At 40.6% G+C, this 27479-nt stretch overlaps 1 protein-coding gene across 2 annotated transcripts; it reads right to left on the bottom strand.

Moving 5' to 3' along the window:
• Positions 1–5401: 5401 nt before the first annotated feature.
• On the bottom strand, positions 5402–27479 carry ETNPPL (ethanolamine-phosphate phospho-lyase). 2 transcript variants are annotated; one of them, XM_037161997.2, is made up of 13 exons: positions 27264–27479; positions 22646–22764; positions 22207–22366; positions 18107–18181; positions 15411–15501; positions 14403–14519; positions 12476–12558; positions 11446–11671; positions 10446–10600; positions 8721–8810; positions 8359–8489; positions 7100–7170; positions 5402–5962 (listed from the first exon to the last, which is right to left on the bottom strand). In XM_037161997.2, exons 1-13 carry the CDS (start codon positions 27461–27463, stop codon positions 5834–5836), a joined length of 1647 nt encoding a protein of 548 aa, XP_037017892.1. In that variant the 5' UTR covers positions 27464–27479; the 3' UTR covers positions 5402–5833. The 2 variants fall into 2 exon arrangements, with proteins under 2 accessions (XP_037017892.1, XP_037017893.1); XM_037161998.2 differs by lacking the exon at positions 27264–27479 and adding an exon at positions 26178–26288.

Genomic DNA, 27479 nt, shown 5'->3' on the forward strand with positions numbered 1-27479 from the left:
AAAAATCAACTAAACTTCTAAACATCAAGAATCATTAGAAAAAATACCCTGGCTGGTTTGGCTCAGTGGATTGAGCACTGGCCTGTGAACCAAAGGGTCACAGGTTCAATTCCCAGTCAGGGCACATGCTTGGGTTGCAGGCCAGGTTCCCAGGTTGGGGGCACATGAGATGCAATCCACATTGATGTTTCTTCCTCCCTTTCTCTCTCCACTCCCTTTTGTCTTAAAATAAGCAAAATCTTTAAAAAAAAGAATAGACAATCAAAGTTAGACAAAAAAGATGCTATTTACAGTGGCACCCAAATATATCAAATATCTCTGAAAATGTAGACCCATCAAGGCTGGATTCCTTATTTCAAAACAGTCAGGAGAAGGTCTTGATTTTTCTTCCCTTCTTTTTCAGCTTGATGTCTTACCTGGCAAGAGCCCTTTTCCCGCTGCTCTCCTGAGGAGTAATACACCTCTACGTCCTGTTCACAAAGAGCTCAGAATAAAGTCTATATCTGCTTGTCTACACTGCCACTGCACCCAAGGATGTCTTCCCATGTATCCGGTGAGTGCCAAGCCTTGTTAGAAGCATACAGGTAGGAAAACTCATTGCTCTTCACTCGTTAAGTCCACTTGTGGGTGTTTCTCCAATCCCCAAATGTATAATAGGGATGCACATACTCGGCAGTTGGAGTAACCCGCACATGGGATTCTAGCTTGTGGAGTAAGAGCTGTTATGGTGGAGAAGGCCAGGTGGAAGCCTCAAAACCTTCCTTCCACACACCTACCCTCACCCTCTCCAACCAAGATGATGTATCAAAGACAGTATCACATTCTGGGCATTGATGGCGGATGTTAGTGCCGCTCTTAAAAATCTAAAGGATGTGTGCGTGGCTGTTTCTATCATCTGTCCTCTTAATTAGCTGACTTGGCTGCTATAGAAAGTAGATGACGCCCGGAAAATTACTGTACGCTTGCAGGCTTAACCAATCAGTAACCCCAATTGCAGCTGAAGAACTAGATATGGTGATATTTCAGGAGCAGATTAGTAAGGCTTCATGTGCATTATCTCTAGTCATTAATTTGGGAAATGTGCTTGTTTTTAACCTAATCAGGAAAGAAAATCAGAAATGATTTGTATTCTTATGGAACAGACAACAATATTCTTTATACTTTTGCTCCAGAGCTGTTAACTCTCTTGCTCTCTGTTGTAATTTGGTCTAAAAAGTTCTGGACCATCTGGGCAATTTGAAAAATATCAGTTATCCATTACATAGGTGACATCATCCTGATCCTGTAGGAAGAGAGGTGGGCAGAATACTGGAGGCCTCAGTGAGGCACGTTTGTTCAAGAAGGTGAGAATTAAATACTAAAAAGAATTGGGGCCCCGGCTGATGTAGCTCAGTGGATCGAGCACAGGCCTGTGAAGCAAAGGGTCGCTGGTTTGATTCCCAGTCAGGGCACATGCCTGGGTTGCAGGCCAGGTCCCCAGTAGGGGACACATGAGAGGCAACCACACATTGATGTTTCTCTCCTACTCTTTCTCCTTCCCTTCCCCTCTCTCTAAAAATAAATAAATAAAATATTAAAAAAAAGAATTGAGGACTTATTTCAGTGAAGTAGATTATGGCCACATTACAGGCACACTCAATGGTGGCCTTGAAAGACAGTGACATAGGAAAATCTTTCTAAGGTACGTCTTTGAGTGGTGCACCTGGTCATCCACTTTGTGTGGGAGGAGCAGTGAGGTGAGCACATGTATGAAATCATGAGCAGTAGCAAATGGCCTGGTGAGCTGGTCGGGAGCCTGAAAGAAGTATTAGGTTTGTAACAAAGGAGATATTGGGTAGGTATATTCCACATACCTACATGGGTATATGGAATAAATACCATGTGTTAAGATTTTCTTTTTATTATATGTTAACATCTACCACAGAAGTACTGAACAACCAAGTAAACAAAATGACCTGGCTGGCTGACCTTAGCTGGACTTTGACATTGGCCATCCCCCAATAGGCATAATGGGCACATGAGTGTAACAGACACAGTGGCAGAGATGGGGGCATTTCATTGGCCATAGCATGGCCTCCCACTTGCCAAGGCAGATCTAGCTATTGCCCCCTCTGCACACCTATTCTGCCTGCAACAGAGACCAACAGTGAGTCCCTGATGTGACACCATTCCTGAGATCAGCACGCTGCATGGTGACAAGCTGACTACCTTGGACCCTCTCCATGCTGGCAGGGCCAGTGGTTTGTTTGTACAGGAATATTCATCTATTTGGGGCATGGATTAGCCTTTACTTTTCTTACTTGCACGGCCTGAACCAGCACCAGATTTTAGACACACAAACATGAAACCCCACAAAATATCATCCAAAGGGGGAACCCACTTTATAGTGAAGATGTGCAGGGTGGGCCCATGACCATGAGTCTGCTGGTTGTATTACAATCACCCCATCAAGAAGCTGCCACTCTGAAAGGGCATTGGAATGCCATCCTGAATGAGGGTGCAGCTGGCGCACCAGCTCAGAGGTAGAATTAGGTTGGTCAAAAAGTTCTTTTGGTGTTTTCCATAAGATGGCTCTAGTGGCACTTAGTTGTCTTCATTCTAAATGATTTTGTCAGGTTATATTGTGACAGCTGTCATATCAATGTCAATTTTTAAAAAACCTTATCAAAATTGGTGGATATTTGTGTAGCCATTTTAATATTGAAGATGTAAGAAAATAAGAAACATTTTTATCATATTATACTTTTTTATTTCAAGAAAAGTGAAAATGCAAAGGAAATGCCAAAAAGATTTGTACAGTGTATGGAGAAGATGCTGTGACTGATCAAATGTGTCAAAAGTGGTTTGTGAAGTTTTGCACTGAAGATTTCTCCCTGGATGGTACTCCACAGTTGGGTAGATCCGTTGAAGTTGAGATCAAATCCAGATATTAACTGAGAACAATCAATGTTATACCATGCAGGTGAGAGCCAATATATTCAAAATATCCAAATCAGTAAAGTTATTGGTAAAAATGAAAAAATGTGTCTTTTATTTTAAGAAAAAAACCAACCCAGTACTCTGAAAGGATGGGGTGGCATCCTCCAAATGTAGTACCTGCACCCAATCGGGGACCTCTATAAGGCGCTGTGTCCCCAGTAGGATCTTGGGTCCCAGGGGCAATAGTGGAAATGACCTTATTTCCAATCAATGACTCAGTGGAGAACTGTGTTCTTCCTATCCCTATAATTTTGGGTTCTGCCAAGTTAGAGCCCCTGGTTCCCTCATGGGTGCACTTTTGCCAAGGGACAAAGCAAGAATCCTGTTAAACTACAAGCTGCACCTGACACCTGAGCATATTGCACTCCTAGGCTAGGGAGCAGTGGGTGGAGTCACCATGTTCAAGGCAGGGCTTCTGATGCAATGTGGGGGAGGCAGTAATAGATGTGCAACTCAGGTGACATGTTTTGGTGTGTCTTGGCACCCCTTGCCTAATTGTGACTGTGAAAGGACAAGGACCACAGTCCTGGCCCGAGGAGGCCTTGGTTTCCAGGGACTCATACTCCTAGGAATGAGGGTTTGAGTCATGCCACTTCTAGGAGGTTCAGGAGTGATAGCTGAGGGGGGAGTGGAACTTCAATGGTGAAGGTGGGAGATAAGAAGTACTTGTTGTGGCACTGGGATTATTTGCAGTGACAGGAATCATAGTTTGCTCTACTAAGTATCCCCTCAGGATGAAAGACCCACTGAGGAACCCCTGAGGAGCTGCTCCCCCAAATGTGTGGGGAAGTGGATGTGTGTCCCACCCCAGGTGGACTTGGCAGCCATGGGAGTGTGCTGCTCAGCTCTCCCTCCAAGAGGGAACCTGTGGTGAGGAGAGCCGTCTACTGATGGCCTCGAGTTTTTGAGATCCACTGAGCATTGTAGCTGGGTACACTGTCTCTGAGAGCTCCCAGCCAGGAGTGAAGTCAGCAGAGATGGGGGGCTGGTCATGTCCTCCCAGCACAGCTCTTCATTAGGGGGACCCTCTCTGCGCTGGGCCCCCATGTGCTGCCATAGACCCTCAGGGCTACGTCTTCCCCTGAGACTCTTCCTACTCAACCCTCAGTTCAGGCTCTTCTCCTTTCATAGGTGTCAGACCCTCTACTCATAGGTGTCAGTGGGAAGGCCCCCTTGACTACTCCTGTTCCCTCGTTCCTTTATCTTTGACAGGAGTTACCCCTGTTGATCTCTTGCACTTCTATCTTTGTGTTAAATCCACCTTGGGACTCTCTTGAGTCCCAGGGGAGCCACAATGACACAGCCTCCCTTTTGAGGAGGCCACAAATGAGGCAGCTACCAGGGCATCATAGACAGGTGCCTTCAGGAAGGAGTCACGTATTTCTGTGTCTCTCTTATTATAAAAACCTAAGGTTTAGATAATGAAGAAGAGTGGAGTGTATTGAAGAATACAGTCCCAGCTTTCTACTATTTTGTATTTGGAAGACAAGCATGGGCATGGGCTTTGTCCTTCCTCCCTCGAGCATCTATACCAGCCCCAGATAGAGACAACAAGGGGTACACACAGAACTTGTCTTGTCATTAACTTGTTCCCTAGGGGTGAACCACAGAGACCTGTATCCCGTTCCTCTTCGCCAGCTTTGGGAACCAACTACCAGCATTAGCCAGCCAGGGGCCAGAATCAGTTCTACTTTTAGGAGTAAAACGTATTAGTAATATTACATTTTGGTAGCACTTATGTAGCCTTCTTATCTATGATGAACTCAGAAAGAAAGCTTTTTACAATTAGTTTTCTTCCCAACATCCTTCTCAGTTGTCATGAAATTGCCATAGCAAGATTATTACCTCTATTTTATGTAACAGAACCACAAAATTTAATAACTATTAGGAAGGCAATAGAGAGACAGGGGGAAGTCTATACTAAAATTCAAATTTCTCCCAGTTCGGTACATTGCTTTCCATTGATGTATGGTACCAGCATGTAATGGAGAGTCTCTCGAGGTTCCAGGTGTCCTCAGGAGTCTGGTTAGAAGTGTGTGTGTGCATGACAAACTTGATGGTGAGAAAAGGATGTTTGGTTCAAAGTTAATTTCTTACCTGACAGGTAAGTGCCTTGCCAAGGTGACGCAGTCTAAGTAGACAAAGCTCAGTCTCCTGCGAACACAGAGTTTTGGCCCCTGCTACCGTCTGAGCCACCTCTGCAGAGCATATCTGGGTGCACTCCTCCTGCCCTGACCCCGAGTCCCCCCAGGGCCATGATTAACCCGGTCCTAGCGCCTCGCCAGAGGTCTGGGTTATTCATTCACTTTTTACATTTGCTCTATGTGATTTGTTTCCCCAAGTGACTGCTTTTACCACCCCAACTTTTAAAATTCTCTGCAAAAGAAGGATAAACACTTTGCTAGTAAAACATGTTGGGTGCACATTATCTTTTATTTTATTATAGTCCATAAATGTACACCAAAGGAATCATTATAGAATTCACATTTTAAGGCACTAGGTCTCCTAAGTTAAGAAACCTGTTGTACTTTGCTCCCTTATTTCAGACATTAAAACATGAAAAGTAAAACTTCCATAATATTCAACTTAATATTCAACTTAAAGCTTCAATTTAGTAGAATAAATTAAGTACATTCAGAAAGTTCAAGTCTGGAATTAACAGGCTAAAGTCTGAACTAATAATTTTGACATGGTTTGATCATCAGTTGGTTTATTCTTACTGCTCATTTGTGATTTTTTTATTGACAAAGCTATATGGAATGCAAATTTTACCTTTAAGGAGTACAGAGAGCTGTTAAGAAGATATTTCCTTTCATAACTCAGGATATTTGTCTTGCCTTAAAATACTAATCCCTCATGTCTTGAGCCGTTTACTGAGCAGTGAATGTTTATCCTCGTACAATTCATTTCTCTTTTGCCTGGGATTTGCTTTCTGGTCTGGAGCTTCCTCACTGAGCAATTCCAAGTGTGCTTCCTTAGGCATCTGCAAGACAAGGACACAGACTCCAGTGGGCACTCCACCTTTGACCTGCCCACCCCCCCCCCCGGGGGTGCTGCAGAGGCAGGCAAACACAGCTCATGGGAGAACCCCTGCCAGCTCCATACAACACAGCGCTGGCTGTGCCTCCCTAACGCTGTGCCTTTCATAGACATTTGAAAAGTGATGTCAACATAAAATCTGGCACTCCGAGCCAGCACTTCAGAAATGTGTGTTAACTCTGCAAACTCCAAAGTAGGATTTCCCATGGTGAACCCCTTTTGTGGAAGCTCCTTTTTAATGCTTATTCAGTTCTTAGACCTGTGATTCTGTCCTAGCCAGAGAAGCAACTCTCAAACAGCAGATAATCATTGATTTCTAGAATTGGTTTGTCCTGTTAAGCAAATCATTTGCTCTCATCCCGAGTGCCAGTGTTTTTCAGTGAGGAGAAGGATTTTGCTGACCACACTGGACGTGCAGGCAGACTCAGGGCACTGATTGTTCTTTTATGCGGCAAAGTCATAAACATATTATGCAACGAAGCCTCTCAAGTTTTTTGCCTTACTGTGTCCTGACACAGGGAGCTCTCTCTCACACCCTGGGCAGCTCAGGGGGAGAAAGGAAAGGCCCTCTGCTGGAAGCACATCAAATGCAGAAAGTAGGCCACTGGGTGCCTGAAGGTTCCCAGGCTCCGGAGGCCATTCAAAGTTTTGACTTTAGTTCATGTCAGGATCAAACTCTGGTATTTTGGAGCCATGCTGCTAATGCTTCTGTTGATTTTAAAGTGTGGTGTGTGAGAATCTGAGGCACTGTCAGGTGGTCTTCAGAGCAAACAAGAAGGCATTTAGGTCACATGTAATCATCTCTCTATATGACTTGAAGGCCCTCTTCACGGGCCTGAGGGGTTTTTGATGGTTGTAACTGGAATATCCTGTCAGAATCTTTGCCTTTGTGCCTTTCAGGTGGCCTGACACACAGCTTGAAATTTAATGGTGCACTCAGAATTGCAACAATAAGCCATCCCTAGCAAAGGCAGGGTTTATTCAAAAGGTCATTGTACAATTTTTTAAAATTTGCAATCTTATTTCATAAATTCCTACAGTTTTCATCTTTTCTCCTAAAAATAAAGTAGCTGACTCTTACCTTTGTCCTGCATGGTGTGTTCTCAGAGACCGTCACACTCTCAGTTTTGGCTCCAATGGCTTCTTCTAAAACTGCATCAGAGAGGGTGTAATGGAGAAGATGGAACATATAAACCTCTAAAAACCCTTTTGGTATCTATAGGAATACCCTTAAGAATAGAGCTGAATGCTTTTTTTTTTAAAGGTGTCACTGTGCAAACCACTGCTTTTAAGCTTTTATTGCAGTGTTTCATCATTATCATTTACAAGGGGCACTTGAGCCTGTGTTAGCTATGCCTCACTCACACTATTCAAAAGAAATTCTTCGGCCCATCACTGACAGTGCTTAAGCTCTGAGGTGACTTTTAAGTACTAGTGATGGACTTGCCCCAACCTTTACTCTTTCCACTGCCTCCTTCAAGGGACCAGAGGACAGGCAGGTGTGTGAGGAATGCTTGTCAGGTTTGGGTGCCTTCTGCAGTGCCTTACTACAAATAACTTGGGCTGACTCTCAAGTTTCCAGACATTAATTATCTGTTTTCTATGTTACGCTGACTCCTGGCTTCTTGGCCCTGTCTCAACCCTAAAAGACTGAAAAGAGAGCAGAGAAATTGAATCTTGAAAACACAACTAAAGCAATAACAAAAATTCTATCATTTGACAGCAATTTATGTTTTTCAATATGGGTTTACACTGTTAGTTTACTTTCTAATATGGATTTATGCTCATGACAAAGAATTAATTAGCCTAGTTTTATAATATAGGTAAACAAAAGATAAGTTCTTATCATAGGCTATAATTCTGAATGGACAAACAAAAGTGCTCAAAAATTAAATTGTAACAGGTAAAATACACAAAATCAAATGACTCAGCATATAATAAATAATTGTTAGCCTGTAGTCTATAATTTTATTAATAATATTTCACATGATTTCACAGCACAATGTCGAAATACAATATACTGCAGAATTTGTGGTGCACACCGTTTTTTAAAAGTAAAAATAAATGATAAAAATAAAACTGCTGGCTCTTTCAGTAAAAGCTTAGGCTTGGAGTTGTGTGAGTGCAAACAGAAAATGTTGATTTAACTAAGAGTCCATAATGTAGTTATTATTTCTCAGCTCTCCTAGTTCTAAATACAAATTTAACATTTATTTCTGCCCTCCTTCACTTCCATCACAGATGACAACATGCACAGTTGTGTGTGAGCAAGCCAGGATTGGTGGTGGAGAGCAGGGGGTGTAGGGGGCAAGGAGGCATCTTAAAAATCTATGGACAGACCTGTTAGAATCCCATCGAGTTGGTCCACCAAAAACCTGGCGTCTTCTTCAGTGAAACACATAGGCGGTTTTATTTTAAGTACATTTCTATGAGGCCCATCGGCACTGAGAAGCACTCGCTTTTCTTTCATCCTAATGAGGATGCAGGAAATATGTGAGAATACATGCAAATGATAAGTAAGCGTCTTTAAGAGTAATGTGAACATAGAGCAGTTTTGTATTCCACACTCAAGAATCCCACATTTAAAAAATGCATGTGTCTGAAACTGTCCCTATTTGGAGACATGAGGGGAAGTCAAAAAAGCCTTCACGAGGGTGGGCACCCTAGGACCCAGACACCAAACAGGGTGGACGTGCACCTACTTGTAGATAACGTGCTGAGCTTCGGCTGTGGCGGGGGTCCTTCTCTGATGGTCCTTCACTAAGTCAATTCCGATAAAAAGGCCAATTCCCCTGAAAGAGGTGAAGAAAGAAAACTTGACACACCTCACTGAACACTGCAGAAAATTAACATGGTCCCTAAACTGAATGTGACTCCCTTTAAGAGTGACTGTAATTGATTCTCACTAATCCAAGATACTGATCCAAGTGTCCCTAGGTCTTTCTAGTTTTTGAAAAAGTTGGTTTTTGTCATTCAGTATTTTTTTCTCCCCTCACTTAATTGAATAAGTAAAAGGCTTAAAACGACCTCTTCAGACTATTTGGTTTCTCAGGACATTAATGCTGATAAATGTTATACATATGTGCAATATCAAGTGTTCCTGGATATCATTTTAAAGAATTTTTAATAAATAATTTAAAGTTATTTCAAATTCTTTCTTTTCATCTTTTTTGGTGCTGAAATTATCCCAGCTTTGTCTTTCAAAAGCTTATAAAGAAATACACTCAAAAGTTAACAGTAGCCTGTATGGGAAAACATAATTGCCAATGATACCTCAGACAAGGGTTTAATCTCCAAAATATACAAAGAACTTACATGACTCCACTCTAAGAAGACAACCAACCCAATTAAAAAATGGGACAAGGACTTGAACAGACACTTCCCCAAGGAGGACATACAGAGAATCCAGAGACACATGAAAAGATGCTCAATATCACTAGCCATCAGAGAAATGCAAATTAAAACCACAATGAAATACCACCTTACACTGGTCAGGATGGCTATCATAAACAAAGCAACCAACAACAAATGTTGGAGAGGTTGTGGGGGAAAAGGGGTCCTTAGTTCACTGTTGGTGGGATTGCAGACTGGTACAACCACTGTGGAAAACAGTATGGAATTTTTCTCAGAAAAATAAAAATCGACCTGCCTTTTGATCCAGCAATTCCACTGCTGGGATTATATTCTAAGAACCCTAAAATACCAATCCAAAAGAACCTATGCACCCCAATGTTCATAACAGCACGATTTACAATGGCCAAGAGCTGGAAGCAACTGAGATGCCCATCAGTAAATGAATGGATCAAAAAATTATGGTACATATACACAATGGAATTCTATGCAGCAGAAAGAAAGAAGGAGCTCCTACCCTTTGCAACAGCTTGAATAGAACTGGAAAGCATTGTGCTGAGTGAAATAAGCCAAACACCATATGGAGGTGAAAGACAAATACCATATGATCTCACCTTTAACAGTAAGCTAAACAACAAAACAAACAAGCAAGCAAAATAAAAACAACGACACTGAAATCAAGAACAGGGGGACAGCAACTGAAGGGGAGAGGGGAGGGAATTTCAGGGGAAAAAGGGGAAGGATTTACAGGAACTAGCATAAAGGACACATGGACAACAAATAAGGGGGGTGAAAAGGGGAGGGAGGTGGGGGGTACCGGGGGCGGGCTGGGAAGGGAGTAAAAGAAAGAATACTGTAGTTGAAAAATAATTAAAAATAAATTAATTAATTTTAAAAAGTTAGCAGTAGAGATGATGATATCTGGGTTCTGGACTGAGAATGAGTTCTGCTTTTTGTAGTTTCAGTGTTTTCTAGGTTTTGTTTTCTGTACTTTGTTTTCAATGTATCAGGTAAAACATAAGCTATTTTCATTTGGAAGGATGAGTAGCTGCATAACGATGTCATGACAAACACACCTGATATCTCCTATCAAAGGGTGCTTAGCCTTCTCCTTATTCAGTAACTTGATAAGGTAGCTCCCCACTCTCATGGCGTTTCCTTGAAGGTCTTCATTTTCAATCACATCCAGGACAGCCAAACCAACAGCAGAAGATACTGGATTTCCCCCATACTTTAGAAAAAGGATAAATGAGAAAACATAAATTAGTAGCATTGCTTCATCTATGAGAAATTTGTGTCAAACATAAGCAAGCCATTTCAATAAAACTTTCTCATATACATTAATTTCATAGATTAGAATATAGCATGATTCTATTTATTGAGGATTAAAAGAAATCGCATTCTAATTTCTATTCTCCATGCTGCATGAGTAGTGTGAAGGACGATCAGGAACTTCACTGGTTCATCCACACAACAGAGACAGTGTGTTGGGAAGTAAGGATTTCAGAGTGTGGTTCAGTAGGGAGGGAGGGGTGTGGGTTTCTCCCAAATAATTTATGTCCTTAGATTTGAATCTTACCTGTAGCCAAATAACAAATGCTATTATACATACTGTACAAACTATAATATTTTCTCCAGCTTCACACTTAATACTTTTGAGGGAATAAAACCAAGAAAATAAAATTTCTCAAAGATAAAAATTTAGTATCTCTTTTGTCAGCCATATAATATTTATAGTACTGAATCATCTAAACAGAGATGTTTTTTGAAATTCAAATATGATAAAAAACAAGTGAATAATATCTGTGAATGAAATATCATAACTAGAATTTAGCAGGGCAGCCACCTATCAAGGGAATAATTAGTAAGAACAGTAGAGAAATGGGAGAGTCACAGAAGGAGAAATACAAGGAGAACTGTGTCAGATAGAATGAAGCATGGTTAGATCAAAGTGTGGCTAGGATTCGGCAGTGGTGAGCTGGCAATATGAGCTTTAATCTTTACTATATGGGCAAGAAGTGTAAGAGCAAGCATTCTTTTCTCTTCTTAGCATTAAAGTCAGAGATCAAGACATACCGTATTGAAATACTCCATCCCAGAGCTGCTGAAAGCTTCTGCAATTTCTTGGGTTGTTACCACGCATGCCACTGGGTGGCCATTGCCCATTGGTTTTCCCATTGTGACGATGTCTGGAACAAAGTCTTCGCCATGCATTTGGAAGCTCCAGAAATGTTTCCCAACTCTTCCAAAACCAACCTGAACTTCATCAGCTATAAACACACCTCCTGCTCTGTGTACATACCTGAAAAATAAAAGGACAGTCTAATGCCTTGATGTCACTGACGGTCCCCACACCCATCCACAAAGACACAGATTTTTGAGAATTTAAGAAAAAAATGTTGTTAATTTGAAGCCTGGAGTCTTTGTTAAAAATATTTCAGTGCTCAAAACTTTCAATGACATCTATGTTGTCATTGACTTTGAAATATAACCACATAATTTCCAGATTAGATCTATTACATATTATTTGGGTTTGTGTTAAAATAAGCTCTATGGCAGCATCTTAAGTGGGAAGAGAAAGAAGTGAACAAGAAGCAGTGTTTAGTGGGATTAATTTTGAAATTTTTACTAACTGGTAAGTGTCAAGGAGTGGCCAGAGGCTAGGGCAGAGTCCTGGAGGGCCCCTGCTAAACCGTGTATAAGTTTCTTTATTTGCTGGGTCTTGAGAAGGTGGAGGAATTCTGGGAGTCTTGGGGTGGTAGGCATTCTGAAATGGCGATTTAATAGCTAGTTTGGAAGTTCTTCAATATATTTTTTAATGTTTTACTTATTTTTAGAAAGGGGAAGGGAAAGAGAAAGAGAGGGAGAGAAATATGGAAGTGTGATTGCCTCTCACATGCCCCCTACTGGGCACCTGGCCTGCAACCCAGGCATGTGCCCTCACTAGGAATTGAACTGGCTACCCTAAGGTTCACAGCCCATGTTCTATCCACTGAGCTACACCAGCCAGGGCAGAAGTTCTTCAATATTTTAACAACCAATACAGCCCTACAGAATTGTCATGGTGCCCTCAGTTTCATCAAGGGTGCCCACGTCAAGTACATACTCTGCAACTTTCTGGAAGTAGCCTGTTGGAGGAATTATTTGTCCGCCACAACTCTGCATGGATTCAGCAATAAAGGCAGCAATCTATACAAGAGAAGATGAGGTCAAAGTCCATTAAGTCCCTCCTCATACTACCTAAAAAGGGGGACTTCTGACACAGCAGTTTTTTTTAAAAAAATGACTGGGAATCAATCTGTGCCAAGTGGCAAATAGGCCATTTGATTAAAAAGAAAAGATGTCTATGATGAAAAAGAAAGTGATATGAAGCATTAGTTTCTGAAATTCTAGGGTGTCAATGAAACTACCACGAGAAATAGAGAAGAGGGTGCTTCCCGTCCATTTCATGACAATTAATTTAAATGCAAGGTTTTCATTAGGACCAACTGGATAAGACTGATGTTTTGATCAGTTTTTATATGAAGATCTAAAATGTTACCCAGGTTCTAATACATTATTGTGGAGCTTATTTCTCAGCTTGGTGCATGAGGACAGCCTGAGCCCAGAATGTGCACCAACAAAGTGGGAGGACGACTTGACACCACACATGAGTCACTGTGCAATGGTTCTAGTGCTTGCCCTGAGCCAGGCTCACCTCAGCAGAACTGGGAAATTCTCAATAGGAACTGCAGAGGAATGTTCTAGAGGATAGGAACGAAGTAGAAAATAGATAACATTGAACTAAGATATAAAGTCAAGAGAACTAAGGTTCTAGTCTAGCCTGCCTCTTAGTAACTATTACCTTGAAGTCCCTTACTTTAAACTATTTCATTTATCAGCTGTAAAATGAGGTTGCTGGATACAAAAGAAATATTCTTTACAATTCTATGACTTTCTAAGCACATCTGATTCACCAAAGCATCTAATTTTATATTTGCTCATTGCTTTCAGCATTGTTAACATGAGAGCATCTATATAATAACTATTGAATGGTAATGTACTAGAAATATCACCTGAGTCCCTTTCGCAGCCAAAAGACCATATGATCTCTGCAATGAAAAATGTTTTTCCTAAAAGCTGTGCTCACTGTTCAGTAAAGAGGTAGAGGCTACATTTGAAGAGAAGAAGTATTAAGCTTAGGTCTACCTGCATAGGTATAATGTAGGAAGATAAGAAAATCTATGGGTTGAAAAGAAAAAATAGTTAGAAATGAAAGTGACTCTTCAGTCATTAAAACAAACATATTTGAATGGGAAAAGGCAAAGCCTTCATTTTTATTGTCATTAAATTTTCTTTTTGCCATGTTGATGCCTAAACATGTTGAAAGGCAAAGCATGTGTCAAAACACATTAAAACACCACATTAGTAACCCTCAAGTGGGCTGAGAGTTAACATTAAGCTGAAGACAGTAGGGTAAAAACTTGGAAAACAAAGTATTTTTCCTGCTCTGCAGGATTTGGGTTCTGTCTCAGAGGTCCAGGTCCACGTTGGAAGAAACATTTCCTGACATGAATTACCCACGTTCTGTGGCTTCAGGAAAGTTGAACCGGTTCCAAGGAAGTGCCAAGGCTCCTGTGTGGGTCCTGGAGTCTGCACTGGTCCTGATGCGTCAGGGCCACCCTGCCTCTTCCCTTCTTGGCACCATGTGTTAGCTCCTTGTGCTGCTCCGCATTGGAATAATCTGTCCCTGGCCTATTGCCTTCCCTAAACCTCTCTCCTCTGCCCCTTGGACCAGAGTCTGCACCCCACTGGGAAGGTCAGAGTTAGGTCACCCATTTTGGAATGGGCACAGTGATTGCCCTTCCAGGATAAATAAAATAGGTAGTCTTAGAGGCATGACTATAATAACACACTTTCTGAAATATGAACCAAGTGAAAATGTAACCAGAGCAGAATAGAAAGGGAAATGAGATCTAGTTCTTTTCCATCTCTCCACTATATCACAATGATATAAAAGATGTTAAAATGTTTCCAAAACTGTAAATACAAACCTTCCTTCCACTTTTATGAGCTTCATCAATAATTTTCTTCACCTCATCTGCATAAGCACTGGCTGGGTCCGCATGGTCTTCTCTATATTTTCCTCTATAAGTATCCGGAGTTGGTGCCTTAAACATCAAATAATAGAGTCTCTCATGGTTTGCTTCTTGGAAAAATAAGCCTTTGAAATTCGGCACTTTCCCACGAAAGTATATTAGAAAGGTGATCATGTGGATTTAAGTGACTCTACGTTCTCTGGTTCTTCCTCCATAACATTTCTGCATTCCACGAGTACCTGAGATCTTTTCATTGCGAGTGGGTGCTAATGCTCCTAGACCCTTGTAAGTCAAGACAGCATCCCTATATTCACATAGGGACCAAGTTCAAATGAACAAGTGTGATTATATTGTCTGCAAATGTCGATGAGTGGAAACTGTATTAACTATTCTAGATTGAAAATAAACTAACATTTACCAATTTTATAACAAATTCTAATTATTCAGAAAACTCGAGTGCCTTACCACAGATTCCAGATTTTAAAATTTGGAAGAAGGTATTGATGATTTTCTCAAGAAAGTCTACCAATCCTTACTTAAACCAAATCAGTTTTACTATTTCAACAACTTCATTGGCTTATTTTGTTTATTTTACTTAATAAACCTATATAGTAATTTAGCACAGAGCAATTTAAAGACAATGCCACACACTTAATTCAACTTTGAATTTCAAGCTGATATCATTGGTAGAAAAAGTAATTAAAGACCAAGGGACAAGAAAAGCAAACAGCTATGAATAATAGCGGCCACTACCACTGTACTAATCTGCTCACCATGTCACTGATCAATGGATTTTGAACCACATCCCATCATTAAATAGCTTTTTGACATTAGCAAATCACGTACTGCTCTAGATCTTAGTTTCTTTTTCATGGTTTCATTTCAATGAAAAGATTGGACTGGATTATCACCAGGCATGCTTCCAATACTAACATTCTGATTTTTGGATTCTGAAGTACTTACCACATGCACAAATTCTTTCTTGACATCTGTGCCCTGTCCATATTTATAAGGACTGATCTCAATTAGAGATGATAGGTGGCCATGGTAAGCACTGAAAAGAAAAAAGTCAGTAAACAAAATTGCTCAAAGAAAGATGTTTTTCTAGCAAATACAAAATAGTGTTGCATATCATTTGAGGAGAATCTCAATATTGGGGCCAGATTTAACAGTATGGGATCTAATTTTTCATGACAGGATTGGCCATTTAATTTGTCCAGTTCTTATTCATGAAATAAAACACAAGGAAATCAAAATGTGTATCCCCATATAAAATTTTTTAACCAGAAAGAACTTAATTTCTTTAAATTATATCTGCTAACTTAGATCGTCTAAATGTAAAAAAATAGTATTTTCTGTAGCTTCATGAAAAGTGTCTTTAATAGTTACATTCCAGTGAATTTTAATAATAACTGTCTATCATATAATGGGCTGTGTTTCTGTTTGGGATGGTTTCCAAAGGATATCCAGTTGCATATATTAGGCAAATACAAGTTCGTAATGAACAGAAAGTCTCTTTAAGAACTAAGATTGATAAGTGATTGAGTGGCTATGAAGTTCCTTTCGAGTAAAATACAGGAGGTTCTCATATGCCCTTTCCTGTTTCTTGACCAGAGATATAATTGAGAGGTCTGGAAAATAAATTGTAAAAGGCCCATGAATATATAAAGCAAAGAGGAAGCACTTTTAAAAAATCATAGGTTAAACCATGCTACAGAGCCAGAGTAATACAATTAGTGCTGCATTAGAGAAAGACCAAAGAGATGACTGTGACACATGACCTCAGAGATATATCCATACATGAATGGTCACACAGGGGACTCCATAGCTGCATCCGATATGGGGAATAATTATATAGGTAGAAGAAAATAAAGAATATCTTTGCAGTCTTGGGGTTGGAGAAGAGATATTAACAAAACTTAGAAAATACAAACTGTAAGATTGTATTTTATCTATTTAGATACATAGATAAAATTTATCTATTTAATTTGATTAAAATTAAAGATTTCTGTTGAAGAATACCAATTACAAAGTTAAAAGATGTGTAATAGATAGCAAAAAGCACATTTGAAATGTCTCACAACTTAAAAAGATTAATTCCCCAAATAGTGGTTTTAATTCTGCCTGTATATTAGAAGCACTTGGGAAAAATTTAAATATATACTATTTCCTAGGATCCGCCTCTAGAGATTCTCTTTCATGGGTCTGGCATAGGGCCTGGTATTAGTATTAAAAAAAATTCCTCAGATAATTCTAAACCACAGTCCTCTGAAGGTTCAGATCCTCTGATCTACATTATATAAACAATTGCAAACCAACAAGAAAAGGGTGGAATCCCAGTTTTAAAAATGGGCAAAGAATATGAACAGTAATTTTTAGGAGAAAAATCACAGATGTGAAATAAGTATAAGAAGAGATACTCAAACTAATAATTAGAAAATTGCAAATTAAAACAACACTGGTATCATTTTATACCTATCAGACTGGCAGAAATTAGAAAAGAATTAGAAAGCAAGACACTATTAGGTTTTGGAGAGGACATGGAAACATGGGAAATTTCATGCACTGTGTTGTAAGTGATGTAGCCATTCTGGAGGTGGATCTGGCAGTATTTAGTCAAATTAGCAATGTTTGCAGTACCCCTATGGCCTAGCAAGGCTGTTTCTGGGTGTTTATCCCTAAGAAATTCTCAGAGAGGTTCATAATGGCACATGCACAAGGATGCTCATGACAGCACTGTTTGGGGTAGCTGGGGACAAAGGACAGTCACAGCATCCATCACTGGTGGGAACAATATACAATAGTTCCAGCTGTGCTGTTCCCTATGGCAGCCACTGCCCATGTGCAGCTGAGTGTTTGAAAGGCAGCAAGTCTGAAGTGACATGTGCTCTAAGTGTAAGACACCCATTGGATCTTAAAGACAATATACACACACACACCAAAACAAAGAGAGCAAGAGAGAGAAAACGCCCAATATCTTTTATAAGGATTACATGTTGAAATGATATTTGGGAATATGATGGCTACTAGAAAACTGTAAATTCCCTATGTGGCTCAAATTATATATCTCTTATCTTACAGCACTGAATTAGAAAAATAGAGGTACACCCATCAACATAGAATCCTGAAACTGTGCTGAAGGAAAAAAGTCAGAAACAGAAAGAGGTCTATAGCAATATTTTAAAAATTAAAACAGATGCACATAAAATAATATACATTAAAAATAAAAGATATGCAAGAGACACATTAGAATAATTGTCTATAAGTGGGGAGAATGGGAATAAAAGAGAACAAAAAAAATCTACTGTGGTAGCCACCCACCCTCAAGATGCCCATGACCTAATCCTCAAATTTAAGACTACACTACATGGCAAAGGGGACTCTGAAGATGTGGCTGAATTAAGTAAAGCCCTGATTCATGCAAAGCCCATGAGGCCATAACCACAATACCCAACAGAGCTTACCCTGTTTGCAGGAACTTGGGAGGAATTAAGTATTCGGCAGGCCTAACCTGGCCTTGATACCCTGATGCAAGTCAAAATCCCTGTGCCACACATCCCCCTCCTCCACAGGTGTGTATGGTATTAGCATGGACAGAGTCAAGTTGATTTTGTCTCTGAAGGAGCATCTTGCTTAGAAATCTTGTGTCCAAGACTTACTGGTCAAGAGTGATCACATCTTGGTGGCCCCTGAACTGCCGAGCCAAGCGTAAGGCTAAGTCATTGGCTTCAGATCTATAAGATAACATAGAGGGAACAATGTAACATAAGTTCTTTTTTAAATATTTCAAAATTTTCACTAAAAAGATTATTCTAATTACAGATTCTATCTGAGGGTCATATGTTCCAAGATTCCCAATGGATGTGTGGAACTGTGGATGTCCATTTTTTCCTGTACATACATACCTATGATAGATTAATTTATAAATTAGGCACAGTAAGAGATGAACAATACCTAATAGTCAAATAGAACAATTATAAACAATACACTGTAATGAAAGTTATGTGAATGTGATCTCTCTCTCTCAAATTACCTTACTGTGCCATACCTACCTTTTCACCCAAAGGAAGCATTTTTCAGCCCCCCTTTGGCATAGCCAACCTGTCCACACCACTGCTCTCTGTGCTTTGGGGCAATGTGTCAGTAAAGTCGGTGTTACTTGAACATAAGCACTGTGACACCCTGGGTGATCCGCCAGTCAGTCTGATCACTGAGAAGGCTACTAAGTGACTAATGAGTGGAGAGCATATACAGTGTGGATACACTGGGCAAAGGCTTGATTCATGCCCCGGGGGGGCAGAGCCAGGTGTTGCAAGATTTCCTCCTGCTACTTAGAATGGTCCATGATTTAAAAAGTATAAATTGTTTATTTCTGGAATTTTCTGATTGCAGTTGGTCACAGGTAACCAAGACGGCAGAAAGAGAAATCTAGAATAAGAGATGGAGGGCACTGTATTTAGAAATGTATTAAGAAGTAAGTTGAACTCCTTCACCTTCAATCTTGCTCACCCAACGTCTCACTTCATCCTTCTAATACAAGTTCCCCAGATGTCTTCAGTAAAGATGAGATACACAGAAGAAACAACACAAGTGAAGAATATGCTGCTCATTTCAAACTTCAGCAGAGTTCAGCCACATTAGCAGGTGATTGACTTTGTAGACACTGAGAAGCCTGCTCTGAGCCTGACCACCCTGGGAGGAGTGGGGGTATGAGGGCCTGTTAACTTGGCTGCTGCACTGTGTTGACTGACGCACTGTTTCTCGTCTATAAAATAAAGATCAGAACTTTTCTATCTGGTTCATAGAGCCCAGCTCTACTACTTGTGTGGCTGATAGCCTTTGCGTCCCTGTTTGGGCACCAGATGTGGTGGACCTGGGCCAGCAGAATTCGCCTGTTGTGGCTGACGGCGAGAATGAATGCACAGGTGACAACAATCCTGTGGAAAAAAAGGGAACGGCACAACTACTGTCTCAAAGGGAGAGTGCCTATGGATTCCTCGGCCACTCCCTCAAGAGGGGAGCACTCTGACCCTCGCCTAGACAGGCTTTTATTGTTTTCCTGGGGTCTTGCACCAGAGAAAGATTTATTATCTATTACATAGAATATTATTGTCTACATTTTAGGTACAATCAAGAAAATGAAAATAACATGCAGAGGGGAATGTCAATATGCTGATTAGCTCTGTCCTTTGGAAAACTCATACAGGCTTTGGAAATCACCTTGAAGATAGACAATACATATTTGTTGTTTTAGACCAGGGTGATGGAGTTTTATCAAAAGCAAGCCATAACAATCTGTATGCATTTTCTAGGCCTGATTCCCACAGGAAAACTCGGTTTGAAGATCTGGCTCCTGCCCACCACTTCACTTCTATAGTTTTACGTACAGAGCTGAGTCACATTTGCCAGACTAAAACAAACTGGTCCCCTACAACTTGGACACAGGAAGAAAATAATCATTTGTGGAATGTTTTCTATCTGCTAGACATTATGCTGAGTATTTGGCTTGTATTTATTCTCATAACTATTCAAACAGGCCAGTATTGCTCTCTCCTTTTTATGAATGAGGAAACCACCTCAAAGAAGGTGCGTGACCAGAATAAGTTCTTATGGCTAATAAGAGGTAGAATCAGGTTTCAGATTGAAGGCTGTTTAACTTCAAATCATTCTTTGTACTATCCCAGGTTCTATTGTCTCTAGTCTTCGGGGACAGCCTCCTTTGAGAACAGTGTTCTCTGGGGCTAATCCCTCTCTGACAGTACAGGATTCTTTATCAGCAAAAGGCAATTATAATGTTTAAATTATTGAAAGCAAGAATGCTTTATAACAAAATATCTTAATTCTTTACAAAGAAAAAACAAAGATCTTCGAATTAAAATTTTTCTTTTAAAATATCTCCTTGAAAAAATAAAATCTCATTGAAAAAAGAAAAGTGAATTATAGAATCATATAATTAAACATTTACAGAATTTCTAATTTTAAACATATATACATATATATCATTTTAAAATATGATTTTATGCTGAATATATAGGCTTCCTCCCAATATAACATTGTATTGTGAGCTTTTCGCATGTTATTAGGCATGTATTTTCTTTTCTTTTTCCATACAGTGAAAATTTATTTCACAATAAAAAGAAGTGAAGTGCTTATGCATACTAAAACATGGACACACCTTGAAAACATTGCATGAAGTAAAAGTCACACAAGAACACATATCATATGGTCCCAGTTACATGAAATATCTGTAACAGGCAAATCCACAGACACAGAAAGTTGATCAGTGGTTTCCAGGAGCTGGAGAGAGGGGCAAGTGGCTGCTAATGTAGGTACAAGATTCCTTGCTGAGGTGATGAAAATGTTCTACTGTGGTAGATGGTAAATGGTTGTCTGTGGTAAATGGTTGCACACATACTAAAACCTACTGAGTTCTATACTTTAAATGGATGAATTGTATGGTATGTGGATTACCTCTCCGTAAAGCTATTCTTTGAAAAAAACTTCACTTGGATCATATTAAAAAAGCAGCTGTGATACATTCAGGCCCGCTCAATTAATGCAGGTTTCTCATACAGAGCAATATGGAAAGAAATATGGCAGTTCAATAGACAGAACCTCAGACGGTCCCGCCTCGTGGAGGCTGGGACCGGATCCTAAGCTATTCTGGAGGCCTCAGAGCAGCAGTTTGAATACTCACTATTAGCCTCTCTTTTCATTCTTTCAGATTCAACTTCTGGTGCCCAGCAAGGCATGTATTTTCAGAACATACTTTTTGTTTATCTTCACCTGGGGACATTGTTTTTTCCACTGGTTTTAGAGAGGGGTTGGGGAAGAGAAAGAGAGAAATATATATATATATTTATATTTATATATTTATATTTATATATATATAAATATATATATATTTCTCTCTCTCTCCCTATATATATATATATATAGATAGATAGATAGAGAGAGAGAGAGAGAGAGAAATATTGATGCAGGAGAGAAACACCAATTGGCTTGCCTTCTCCAATCCTCTCTGACTGAGAAGCAAATCTGCAACTTACCTGGGTATGTGCTCCAACTGGGAATCGAACCCATGACCTTTCCATCTATGGAACAACACTCCAGCCAACTGAGCCACACTAGCCAGGGCTCAAAAAATACTTTTTAAATGTCTTCACTATATTCCATAGAATGATGCCATATAATCATTTGAATTTACAGAATTTAAAAGTTGGAATGTTATGTACTCAATTTATTCCTTCCTTCTTCGTGTTTGTGTGATGGAAATATGTTCAAATCAATCAAAAATCTTACAAAAGTTATAGCTTGTTTAGTAGAGTTCTTTTTGCTTGCTAACTCTCATTCAAGGTTATGGATATTTAGCTACTTACTCTACTGCTGGAAGAGGTGAGTGTCATTTGACTAGTTAGGTTTTCTCACGGGAACACAAGACTTCAATAGCCTTTTGGGATACTTAAGGGGACAGCTTCTCCATCTTTCACCAGGGAAACCATGGTAATAAAAAGTTGAGTGGCTGTGCTCAGAAACCTTGGAACAGGTTGGTATCCTGTCTACAACAGACTCAGGGACTAAAGCACAGGAACCAGATTGGTCAGGTCCCCAGTGTATAGTCACCTAGTAAATGGCAAGAATGTCAGCAAACCTTTTTAGACATCTATACTCCACCACAAATCAAAACTAAAAGGTATGTATGAGACACTTAACAAGGAAATTGCTGGCAATAGGATGCGTGGGAAACCTAGAAACATACCCTGAATTTGTAAAGTAGCAAACAGAGAGTTTCTCCGGCAGGGTTGCGGAAAGGCGCTTGGCGTATTCCACGATGTTGTCATGAAGGAATCGAGAATTTGTATTTAGTACTTCCATCTGCATCAGGGCAGCTCTGACCACTTCTGGGTGACAGTGTCCCACTGAAATTTAGGAGACAAAAGCCACAGAAATAAATTACAATACTAAATGCCTGGCAAATGAGGGGAATTCTGAAGCAAGAAAACTAAAGTTGATCTCTTTTCTGTCCCACATTTTGCTGCAACTTTTCTCTCCTAGAACTAACGGTCTTGTTCAGCAAAGGAACGGCAGCCTCGGCAAGTCCTGCACAAATATGAATGGTGCTAAGTCTGTCTTACTCCATAAAGGTACATCCCTGTACCTTAATCCCTCAAGGCACAACGAGAAGACTGGACAGTTACCATGGGCGACGTTGTTGATGCAGTCCAAGTACCGTTCACCTTTTTCGTCAAACAGGTACTGCCGCTGGGCGCGCACTATTTTAAGGGGATCCGCAGCAAAGAAGATTTTGCAGGAGGGCCTAGAAATAATGAAAGGAAACACTCTGATCTACCAGGGATGCTCAGTGTTTTTCCTTCTCGGTAGAGGTCGCTGTAAGTGGGAAATTGCAATTATATAAAGGAAAGGGAAAACACCACCTGGGTGACACGTTTGAACAAAAATTCTATCAGCCTGGAAACGTGCATCTTTACCTCCCATTTACAACACTGCTCACATTTCTTATTTTTGTTATATTAAATTTGCCATGATTTGACAACACTATGTGGAAGCACATGAATCGACTCTGACAGATCTAATGATATGAACCAATAACTAATTTTCCTCTGGGAAATTTTGTTCTACCAGGAAAGAAAAGCAAACTATCTTTTTTGAGGCTTACTATGTGTCAAGAACTGAGAGATATTACAAATATTATCTCACTTAATTTTCCCAACTCTCCCAACAATTGTATGAAATAGGAGTTATTATCATTCTTATTTTTATAGGTGAGAGAACTGAGGCACAGAAAAAATTAAGGCACTTGTTCAGGTTGTACAGCCAGTAAGAAATCCAGAATTTGAAAGGAGACTGCCTTATGCCATAGCCCAAGGTTATGCTTGCTTGCTTGCTTTCTCTCTTTCTCCTTCTAATTAATAAGGAATCAAAAAGCAATAAAGGCTAAATACAAATAACTTAGTATTAAATATCATAAAGGAGACTTTATGGGAGATCATTTCCATGTCTTTGAGTGATGCTTGCTCTGTACCCAGTGGATTTTCCATTCTTTTTAAAAAAATATATTTTATTGCCCTGGCTGGTGTAGCTCAATGGATTAAACACTGGTCTGCGAAGCAAAGGGTTGCCAGTTCGATTCCCAGTCAGGGCACATGCCTGGGTTGCAGGCCAGGTCCCCAGCAGGGGACACATGAGAGGCAAACACACACTGATGTTTCTCTCCTACCCTTTCTCCTTCCCATCCCCTCTCTCTAAAAATAAATAAATAAAATATTTAAGAAATATATGTTTTATTGATTATGCTATTATAGTTCTCCCAATTTTTCCCTTTTGCCCCCCTCCACTCGGTACCCCTATTTCCTCCAGCAATTCCCCCACTTAGTTTATATCCATGGGTCATGCATATAAGTTCTTTGGCTACTCCATTTCCTATACTATTCTTAACATCCCCTGTCTATTTTGTGCCTACCAATTATGCTTCTTAATCCCTGTGCCTTACTCCCCACTTCCCCTATTCCCCTTCCCAGCTGATAACCCTCCAAATGATCTCCATATCTATGATTCTATTCCTATTCTGCTTCATTGCTTAGTTTGTTATTTGGGTTCAGTTATTGATAGTTGTGAATTTATTGCCATCTTAATGCTCATCATTTGGATCTCCTTTTTCTTGTATAATTCCCTTTAGCATTTCATATAATAATGGTTTAGTGATGATGAACTCCTTTAGTTTTACCTTGTCTGGGAAACACTTTATCTGCTCTTCCATTCTAAATGATAGCTTTGCTGGATAGAGTAATCTAGGTTGCAGGTCCTTGTTTTTCATCACTTTGAATGTTTCTCGTCAGCTCCTTCTAGCCTGCAAAGTTTCTTTTGAGAAATCACCTGATTTGGATTTTGGTACATTTAAAGATATCCCCAGAAGTTCCTAAGCCAATCCTCATTTTTTAAAATTCTTTTTCCTTCCTGCTGTTCTGATTGAATGTTTTTCTTCCTTATGTTCCAGATCATTGATTTGATTCTCGGGTTCATCCCCTCCACTGCGGGTTCCCTGTATATTTTTCTTTATTTCACATAATGCAACCTTCATTTCTGCCTGGGTCTTTTTTATGCTGTTGAAGTACCCTGTGAGCTCCTGGAACATCCTGATAACCATTGTTTTGAACTGTGTATCTGATAGGTTGATTATCTCCATTGCATTTAGTTCTGCTTCTGGAGTTTTGTTCTATTCTTTTATTTGGGCCATATTCCTTTGTCTCCTCATTTTGGCAGCCTTTCTGTGTTTGTTTCTGTGTATTAGAGTTCCACTGACTCGTTCTCTTAGCACACATGTTAAGTTGTGTGGGGTGGAGAGTAGATAATTGCCAGGGCGGGACAACCCACATCACAGCTCTGTTGCTCCATGTGGGGAGGGCTCACAGAGGAGACAAGGCCACTCCCTGGCCTCTGGAGTTTGCCCAGGAGGAAGCTGTCTCCCCACTAACACTTTACTTTATCCCCACATGCCACTGATGCCCTTCCAACTATTGTCCTGGTGGCAAATCCCAGAGGGTGTGGGCCTGTGTGAGTCTTAAGTCTGTTGTGGGCCCTTTAAGAGGACAGTTTTCTCTGCTGCCCCAACCCCTACTGGTTTTTACAGCCAGAAGTTATGAGACTTAGTTTCTGATGCCTGGACCCTGGCCTGGGTGGTCTGGACTGGGGCTGAGATCTCTCTCTCCCAAGGTACCCTTCTAATTTTTATTCACCACATGTGAGTGTGGGACTGCCTATTCCCAGCTATGCCCCTCCTACCCATCTGGATAAATGGATTCTTTAAATCCTTGCTTGTGGGACTTCCACACAGCTCGGTTTTCTGACAATTCTGGGTGAAATTTATTTTGTAGTCTAGTTGTATTTTTTGGCTATAGTTGTGTGTGGAGACAAGGCATGTTTACCTACACCTTCATCTTGACCTGAAGTCCTGGATTTTTCCAGTCTTAAATAATAAAATTCAATCATTCTTCTAACCCTTAATCCACTCTTTTGAGCATAATAAAGTCATCTGTATTTTTCATTATTTAAATGAATGTCCGGAATATAAATATTAGTAATATAGAAACAAAATTAGGTTTCTGACTTTGGCTCTATGGACATTTAGAAACTAAAAATGAATATATTATTTTTATTTTGGTGACTTTGCATACAAAGGAAAATGCCAGAAGCATTAGAGGAAGTTTAAAGGGTTAATTAGATACTTACATATTAAACTGATATACAACTGTTTAGAAAGTATTTTGATTATTGTGACTAGGTAATCTGAAATTTAAAACTGCCTAAGATTCATCATCATTGGTGAAAGTGAAACTAATATTTAATGTGACTTTCTCACTGGTTCATACTCAGCTGTTAGTTTATACCTAAGAGTTAAAATCCAAAGAAACCTTTGTTATGGATGTGTGCTGAAAACTGCAGACTTCGCCTTGCCTTGTTATAATGTACTTTCCACCTTGCCCCTCAGACTTTGGGTAACATTTTTCTTCCAGTCAATCCATGGCTGCCTTCCTCCCTTCACAGAATTTGTTCTGCTCCCGTCAGAAATCATTGGGTTTTCATCAGAACCTAACTATGTAGGACTGAAAACTAACAGAAAGGAGTGGTGAAAAAGAAAAAGGGAAAAAGGGGAGATGGGTCATGAGGCATCTATCTTGACCGTACAGCAGGGCTGAGAAAACTCTAACCAACCTCCTTAACCGTTCAGAAATCTCCCGGCATTGTTTTCTGGAGCCTCCGTAGGATGGACTTCCCAGCACTTCTCCGAAGGGAATCCTGATTCTTTTCTTTCTCGCGTCCCCCAGGCCTCTCGCATGCGCCCTCTGGAGCGCTTGCCAGTTACCTATAAATACTGCAGACTCTTGATTTTATGGGGACAAGGGGTCCAGAATGGCCACAATCATCATTCATTTTTACTTAAAGAAAAACCACACTTATTAATCTCATTTGCTCCTTCCTGCGAAGCAGAGTTGTTATTCCTACTTTCACAGAAAAGGAAATTAATTTGACAAAGGTCACACAGGTAACATGACACCCTGCTAGGCTCAGGGCCCGGGTCTGACCAAGTTCAGTCCTGTATGCTCACCAGTATATTACCAAGTCATTTACAGCACAGACAAAAACGTAGACTGGGGAGAACACTGCATTTTAAACTTTAAGTAAGGGGCACGGCTTGGGAGACCCCAATGTGCCTAAGTATCGTCTTAACCCTTAGGACGGTGGTTTCAACGTTTTTTCTACTGGCTAGTTTAACCCTTTACCTCTGAACCAAGCATGCAATAAGAAAAAGTTCACTTTAAACAAAAGATGTCAGAATTTGTTTTTATAACCATCACCAAACACATTTCTGAGTTCCTAGTTTTGAAAACCTTCAGATTTGGTGGGAGTTGCGGCGAGGTACCCTTCCTTCTCTCAGCGCCCATCCCTGGAATAAGTGTTTGCTGGGGCCTTTAACCTTCACGGGTCAACTTTCCCAACCCGCCCGCAGCTTCACTCCTCCAGGGACTAGAACCCGAACTGAACTGGGGCGGTGAAAGTCTCCCCTGCAGCAAGGAGCGCCCGTGCGCATTGCAAGAGGGGGTGTGGGGGCTGAGGGCTGCAGGCGTGCGCGCGCCCAGGTGCTTCAGGCGGCGAGTCGCACTCCGCTGGCAGCCGCCTTGCGAAAGCTTGGGGCGCAGTTCCTGCCTTTGCCGCAGCCCGCGGTGCTTCGGCTCTCAGTCCCCTGCACTTGTCATTTCTCCCTGTCCGCAGCGTTCCTCCGGGCTGGGAAGGCCTTACCCGATGTGCTTCCTCCTCAACGCCAGAGTGTCCTGCTTGCTATACAGCTCGCACATGGTGGCGGGGAGGCTGGGAGCTCCCAGGGGTCCCAGTGCCCTGTCTGCGTGCTTCCTCTCGAGCTGCCTTAGTGGCAGGCGTTGACTCCTTTTACCTCGCGTTGGGTCTCCTTCTTCTGTTCTTCGGAGGTTAAACGGTGACATCAACTAGCTAGGGTCA

Source organism: Artibeus jamaicensis, unplaced genomic scaffold (assembly GCF_021234435.1).
Source record: "Artibeus jamaicensis isolate MK-2021 breed Jamaican fruit bat unplaced genomic scaffold, CSHL_Jam_final scaffold_3222, whole genome shotgun sequence".
NCBI lineage: Eukaryota > Metazoa > Chordata > Mammalia > Chiroptera > Phyllostomidae > Artibeus > Artibeus jamaicensis.

Coding starts and splice junctions, on each gene's coding strand:
- ETNPPL (XM_037161997.2), bottom strand. CDS start 27,463: ATGTCACCGTTTAACCTCCGAAGAACAGAAGAAGGAGACCCAACGCGA. Junction 11,672..12,475: donor TACTTCCAGAAAGTTGCAGA/GTATGTACTTGA, acceptor TTTATTTTTCAG/GTATGTACACAGAGCAGGAG. Junction 10,601..11,445: donor GGATGGAGTATTTCAATACG/GTATGTCTTGAT, acceptor CTTTTTCTAAAG/TATGGGGGAAATCCAGTATC.